This window comes from Melanotaenia boesemani, chromosome 7 (assembly GCF_017639745.1).
Source record: "Melanotaenia boesemani isolate fMelBoe1 chromosome 7, fMelBoe1.pri, whole genome shotgun sequence".
Classification (NCBI taxonomy): domain Eukaryota; kingdom Metazoa; phylum Chordata; class Actinopteri; order Atheriniformes; family Melanotaeniidae; genus Melanotaenia; species Melanotaenia boesemani.
Window position 1 is genome coordinate 7059312 of NC_055688.1, and position 7144 is coordinate 7066455.

General features: G+C 39.1%; 1 protein-coding gene across 1 annotated transcript; it reads right to left on the reverse strand.

Moving 5' to 3' along the window:
* Positions 1-1033: 1033 nt before the first annotated feature.
* On the reverse strand, positions 1034-6919 carry LOC121643526. The gene is made up of 4 exons (XM_041990988.1): positions 6776-6919; positions 6126-6416; positions 5156-6026; positions 1034-1121 (listed from the first exon to the last, which is right to left on the reverse strand). Exons 1-4 carry the CDS (start codon positions 6831-6833, stop codon positions 1034-1036), a joined length of 1308 nt encoding a protein of 435 aa, XP_041846922.1. The 5' UTR covers positions 6834-6919.
* Between the last annotated feature and the right edge of the window lie 225 nt (positions 6920-7144).

Here is a 7144-nt window from a genome sequence, read left to right on the forward strand (position 1 = left end):
TATGACAGAAAAATGTAAAAATCCCAGTAGAGCAGCAGTTTCTAAAGTAACTCAGACCAAGAACCATGCCACGGTCAAAGTTACTTAAATCCCTTGTTCTTCAGTCTGATGGTCAGATTAAACTTTAACAAGTCAACTTGACCATGTCTACATTGCCTCACATGGCATTACTGTAATTTAGCAGACACTTTTCTCCAAAGAGACTTACAGGCAGTAGTGTTAAGGGTCTTGCCTAATGACCCAACTGGAAGATGTACATATTCACCCCTGTGGGAATTGAACTCTCATCTTCTGCATGGGAGATGGATGCTCTGCCAACTAAGCCAACAAACTGCCAGTAGTTGAAGAACTTATAGGCCATATGTAATTCCAGCTCAAGTTTTGTAAACTTCTGGGAGCCCTTGTTGGCGTGTTTTCTCCTGAACCAGCAGAAATCTTCATTAGCTCTTGATGCCTCTGTAGTTAGCATGCAGGCAGATTGCTTAATGGAGCAAAAACGGCCCCTGAAAGAGAAGGTGATCTGCAGATACCTCCACAAAGTCACATCCTGTTTGCAGCAGATTTTATTTTACGTGCTCAGAGACAAGAAATCAACAGCTCTGCAGCAGCTGTCGATGAGGCTTGGGTTTTAGCGGGAGGCCGGCAGGTTACGGCTCACAGCATGTGGAGCTCAGGGAGACGCAGATAAGATGAGAAGGGTGTGTGTACACAGATGGTTGTAAACAAAGTAATGATAAGTAACTAAACTCAACACTCAATCGGCAGCTGAATGCTGCTCTCCTTCTGCGTCTCTGAGGAAATCTGTGAAAAGAAGCTCCCAGCATCTTGTATGTGTCTAAGACTTCTCCTGCAAACCCTCCCGGGTTCTCCTCCATCTCTTCCCAGGGAGGTGACATCGCCCCGCTGTTGCTGCTGCTGCTGCTGAGCTTAGAAATAAATAAAGCAAGGTTGCTGCCGCCGCTGTTATTACTGCTTCTTGGGTAGAACTGATCCCTAGCGAGATGTGGACTTTCTTCCATCTGCTCGCTGCTAATTAACAGACAGGAGTTTCCCCAAAGAGAAACTTGTGCCACTCCTCCTCCTCGTCTTCCTCCTCCTCCTCCTCACTCTCAGCTGCAGATCTGCGGGGAAACAACACTGCAGCCTTAGCAGACACTCCAGCCTGTGAGGTGAGACAGCCAATCAACAAGCACCAGCACTTTAATCAGCAGGAACTCACACTGACATCAGAAAAAAACTCCTGTGAAATAAAAATGTATTGGTGTTAGTTTCAGAGATAACTGTTGAGCAATCTATTCTTATCTGGTAAAAGAAAAAAACAAAACACTCCTGTATGTTTTTACTGTAAATCAGAAGAGGAACCTGTAGCTAGAAGATTCCTGAACAAATTCTTTCTGAAGATATTAGTAGAAGATTTACACTGTTGGAGGCGCTACTGCACCCTCACGCCCTCAGTGGCCAGACCTAATCTACGGCCGTGAATAACAGAAGCACCAAACAAACATTTAGTTGGTGTCTGTCACCTTAATCGCTGTCCACCAAGGTTCTCCATGATCGACCCAACCAAGCTGCAACCCAGAACCCCAAGAGAAATATCAGTACTGGGACTTCATTCTCAAACAAAATTTAATTACAGCATGATTTTACGTGTGTGTGTGTGTGTGTTGTTGACTAAATTTTAAATAACAGCTGAAGCGTACATTTTTGTTTATTTGAATCTTTCAGAACAAACAGCCGTTTTTAATTAAGCTTCGGGTTTTACTCGTGTTATATTTTATATTAAATTCAAGTTATTTATTTATGTAATATTTTTGGAAAATACCCTGCAGGTTCAGGGATCTAAATGAACACACCTATCCTCCCAGTGTAGGTTAACAATTAGTTTTAGTTGGTATAAATGAACATTTCCTGTGTAGACCAGGTGGTGAATGAATCAAATTTCAGTTATATGTCCAGGCAGTGCTGTCGCTACATTAGCGTGTGGTGTCGTTTTACAGGCTAACGCCTGAACACAGTGCAGCTGAATGCAAAGGGAAATTTAAATGAGGTAATAATAAATAACAGTACAGTACAAAATTTTTTAAACATAACATTACAAAGTGCTGCACATAGCAGGAAAGTAAGTGGCTGCAGAAGGAACAAAATAGAGGCAGTGATTGATCGGTGTGAAGAAAGTCTCAGAGTTCTTGTTGTGCAGATAGATGGAGTTAGTTCAGAATTCACGCAGCACACCAAGCACCATGCACTCAGCTGAGAATACCCAAAGAGACATGGATTCAGACTGAAGATCAAAGTCCTGATAAAAGCTCTGATTATGTGTCAAAAAAAAAAAAGTGTAAAAAAGTTTGGATAAATATTTAGTTAAGCTGATCATATGTATTTATTTTTACAATAATCATTGACTTCCGTTCAAATATTCCAAAATGTTGGAAGAGCAAAATTCTTCTGGTTATTTAGGTAAGATAAGAATTTAGATAAGAAGGTAGAGAATCATTAAGGCATTTATAAACTATTAAAAGAACTTTAAAATCGATTCTAAAACACATAGGGAACCAATGCAGTGACCTTAAAACAGGTGTAATGTGAGCCCACCTTCTGGTTTTTCTTTGGACAGGTGCAGTTTAATTTTGTAGTAATTAAAGGGTCAAAATACTCTTCTTGGGAAGACCAGAAAGCAGGGCATTACAGTAGTCTATGCTACTAATTATTAAGGTATGAATTAACATGTCTGTGTTCCCCTGAGAGAGAATAGGGCAAACTCTGGCTTTATTCTTGAGATGATAAAAACTCATTTTTGTAGTATTCATATGTAGGATAAAACTGAGGTTAGACCTAAAAAATCACATCAAGGTTTTCCACCTGCAAAGATGGATTCAGGGACAATGCCTGTTGTTTGACATTTTAATGAAAAATTGTCAATAGAAGAATCAAAGAAACATATGAATAAAAATTTGGTTGGATGAAATTCTAATGGTTGGTAACTTCAAGAATATTTCTGCCATATCGACTGCTGATCGAAAAAGCTAATTTAGAATGAACATGCGACCTCTAGAAGTCATGAAAGTAACTGTATGTGAATTGTATAAATGGCTTCCATGGCAGTGAATGTTGTTTTTTAAACACATTAGTGCTCAAACCATACTTGTTTTGTCATTCAACCATGTTGTGTTGGCTGTATTTGAAACTAGGTAAATAGTAGTAGCATTGTGTAGTTTGTTTTTCTTTGTCATGTGGTACACTGTATGTGAAAATTACTTCAGTATGCATCCAATTTGTCTATGTTGCAGTGTTTCCCATAATGCAATGTATCGTTTTTTTTTTTGACTGTCAGTTCCTTTTCATCTTCTACATGTTCAGTGCAGTGTCATACCAACCTCATGTAAATATTGTAAATATAATAGCTGTATCCTTAAGATGCACATTTTTTTTTTTTTTTTCTTCTATGACAAACAAGCTAACCCCAATTATGCTGTTGTTTACTTATGCTTTTCTTAAACAGAGCTGATTAAAAGTGCTGGGGCGCTATGAAATTAATAACTTTTAAGGTCATAAAATGCATGACAGTGACAAAAGTAGTACAGAGTATGTACTGTAGTATGTATACACCACCTAGAATACTTAGTATGTTACAAAGACTATTGTCTGTAAACTTAACCAGGAAATAATGTAATGTTTTTCTAAACTGTTGTGAGGATATTAAGCTCAGAAATAAGCCCACCACCCTCAATCCTACGGTAGTTGTTTTGTTTATTCATTGATTATTTATCGGAGATGAGTGATTATAGTTATTTTACGTCACATATATTTATTGTACTCCACTTCCTGTAGAGATGCAGAGCTTTGTTTTAATAGAATGTGTTGTTACCAAAATTCACCACTAGGGGGACTAGGTACTGTTTATTGAGCAGTCAGGTTTGAGTAATTGGACAGCATCAACATGTAGTACTGTGTTGTACATGAAGATAGATAGAGACATGGTAATGTCTGTTAAAGAAAAAAAAATGCGTAACTCTTGAGTTGCTAATGGAAGGTTTGTTGGTCTCAAACTCACGTTTCACAAAGGTTGACAGTACTGAATTTATCTGTTCCATCATACCAGTGAAACCATTTAAATGATCTTTAACCTCCTGAGACCCGAGCTTTTCTTTGGTGTGCATTTTTTATTTCTCCTAGTTCTTTGGGGTTATTAGGACCTAGTAAGTATAATAACTAAACTTTGTTTTTGGACAGGAAGTAGTTTTTGCAAAAATTGATGTCCTCATATGGGGACAGCCGTTTTATCATTTTATATTAAAATTTTCTTTGCTATTTGGCATCAGAAGGTCCCAATTACCGTATAAACAAAATTTCACCCTTTTAGTTTTAAAAGTTCTTACAGAAATTTATGTCCACATATGAGGACAATGGGTTTATTTTTACATATGACACAAAGGGACACCAGTTGTGAAAAAATATAAATGAGTTTATTTTGCTTTTTAAACAGTGCAAAAAACATACACATACACTGTATTTTAAGCCCTTAACATGGCTATACTAAAATATAATGAAAAAAAAAAAACCATTCAAGTTTTGTCAAGCCCCTGCTCGTGGCTCATAGTCTACAGTGCAAACAACTGCCATATATTACTAGCCAAGAACATGGCTATGCTAAATACAGTGCAAACAACTGCCGTATATTATTAGCCCTGAACACGGCTATATAAAACTACAAAAGTGCCAATTACAACATAGAAGTTGTGACTCAGTGCACTTGACTCTTTTTATTTTTGAAATATAACAGAACACTTTGTTGTCAGTTACTTTCCCTGAGCAGCCTTCTCTAACTGGTTTTATCCAACAAGATACTCAGCAGACTGTTGGAACAGAGCAGCATTACTGTGCTGTATGAAATGCTGCAAAGCAGTTGCGTTCACTCTGTAAACAGAGGAACACATTGCAAGTCATGCAACGCACACGTGATTTGCCACTGCAGCCCTGCCCTCTACAACGCATGGGATTTTTCAAGCCAACCATCTCTGGGAGATGAGATGCAGAACATGTGCGAACTGAGACATGTGGGACTGGAGTGATCCGAGATCTTTTGCCTGGTTGTGTAAGGTGTGCATTCTCTTTCTCAACATTTGCGAGATGTGCATCTTCTTCAAAATTGTCGCACTTGTTCTTCATCACTGTGCCAGTAAGGTACACCTGCTTCCTTAGCATGTGTTCCACAGCTGACATGGTGGTGAAGAACCGATCACAGTACACTTTTGTACCTGGCTGCAGTGTTTCAGATAGACGTTTGATGACAAGCGCTCCCAAGCCTAGCCCCTCTGACTCCTGAACCTGCAAAGCCAGTGTCTTTGCACCTTGATATACTTCAAAGTCCAGCACAATTCCATCTGTTGATGCCAGCACGAAGTTCTTCATCCCCACAGGATTGGGCTTGAGAAGTACATACTGTCGGAATGGGCAGGCTCCAGTGAATGGGATCATCTGTTCATCTATTGAGACACATTCTGGACGAGCCTGAAGACGGCAACCCTTGAGTATGCGATCCATGAAAGGTCTCACCTTCCAGAATTTGTCAGTTTTCTTCTTGTCTTCAGGAATGTCATCATCGATGACTACTTTCAGATGGCTTCTCAGTTTGAAGAACCGATCACGTGACATTTTGTCACTGATAGCAGGGACTCTTAGAGCATTGGACCAGAACATCTTCGTTTGTGGGTAATGCACACAAGACATCAAAATGGCTACTCCAAAAAAGTAGTACATCTCTTCAACTGAAGTGTTGAGAGACCTCCCACTGTTAGCCAGTGACATGGCATTTGTGCAGTCGGTAAGGAGTTTCAGCAGCTCTGAGTCAATGTACTGCTCCACATAATCAAGTGGCTGCCAGTCCATTCGTTCATCTCTCAGATAATCATCTTTACCTTGGAACTGGAATAAGTCTGGGGTAAATGGAGCAGATTTCCAGCGTTCACCACGTGCAACATTTCTAGGTTCAGCCCTGGAGTCTCCACATCCTAGTTCCTCATCTTGTTCTAGAAAAATTATAAAGATCTCATTTATCATGTATTTAACATTTTCAAAACAATTTAGGTTCTACAGGATAAAAAGATAAAAATTGGGTTTTGGCTCACCATCATTCTCAACACGATTTCGTTTACGTTGATGCACTTGTGAACGTTGTTGCTCACTTTCGCTCTCATCCTCAGTGATGTAGTGATCAGCTTCTTCTGCATCAGGTGGTGAATAATCTTCATCTGAATCATATTCTGGTGAACTTGGTGGTGAATAATTATCCCCAGCATCACGTGGAATGTCTCCATCCACAGCCGGATCATTCTCTTCACCATTGGATAAATCTTCAACTTCCGAGTCATTTGCAATAGCCATGAGCAACTGCTCTGCTTTTGACAATGAAAGTTTCCCTAAGATGACAAAATGATTAAATTAACTCCAAATTCAAACCAGAATCTATATTATAGTCAGATAGCAATATATGATGATGTAATTACCTATAGTTTACTAGATATTTGCTTCTCTCATTGAAAAAAAGTACCACTTGTCCATTATAATCTTCAAAATATTCCCCAGTTTAGCTAGCCACATAGCACATTAAATAACGTAATTTAGCCCTAATGTCCTCAAACAAGTACTTAACATTTAGACACGCTGTAGTTTGCAAGTATTTCTAAAATTAGTCAAATTTGCATGAAATATGATGCTTAAGATGTTACTGTACATAAACAAACTAGTTTCATTCATGAAAGTGAGATAGAATTTTTACCTTGTTCTTTTTTCTGCCGGGAGTGGCTGTAGAAGGTGTTTACTGAGATTGCCGCCATCTTGTTTCCATTTAAATGGATGTTATGATGTCTTTTAACCACTAGATGGTGCTGTCAGTGGCCCCAAATAAGGCCAGTGGGTCAAAATTGTAGAAAATCGAATAGCATGGTGCAGAGAGGTGCGACAGCATTGGATCCTTACAAATGACCAGTCTGAGAAGACTGGATCTGTTTGTAACTGTGGGAAGCAAGCCCAATCCACAAAGACCCTTCCCCACAACCCAACAGGCCCAAAAAATTTACTGTTAACATCCCACATCCAGATACTTCCGGACTGTCAGACATTTACTGTTAGAAATCTTTTAGGTTCA

Bases quoted from the DNA above. Each gene is read 5' to 3' on its own strand.
- LOC121643526 (XM_041990988.1), bottom strand. From the start codon at position 6,833: ATGGCGGCAATCTCAGTAAACACCTTCTACAGCCACTCCCGGCAGAAA. The intron at 6,417-6,775 runs GTAAAAATTCTA...TTGTCATCTTAG, and splicing joins CCGGCAGAAAAAAGAACAAG to GGAAACTTTCATTGTCAAAA. The intron at 1,122-5,155 runs GTGCGACAATTT...GTTTCCCCGCAG, and splicing joins GGCACAGTGATGAAGAACAA to ATCTGCAGCTGAGAGTGAGG.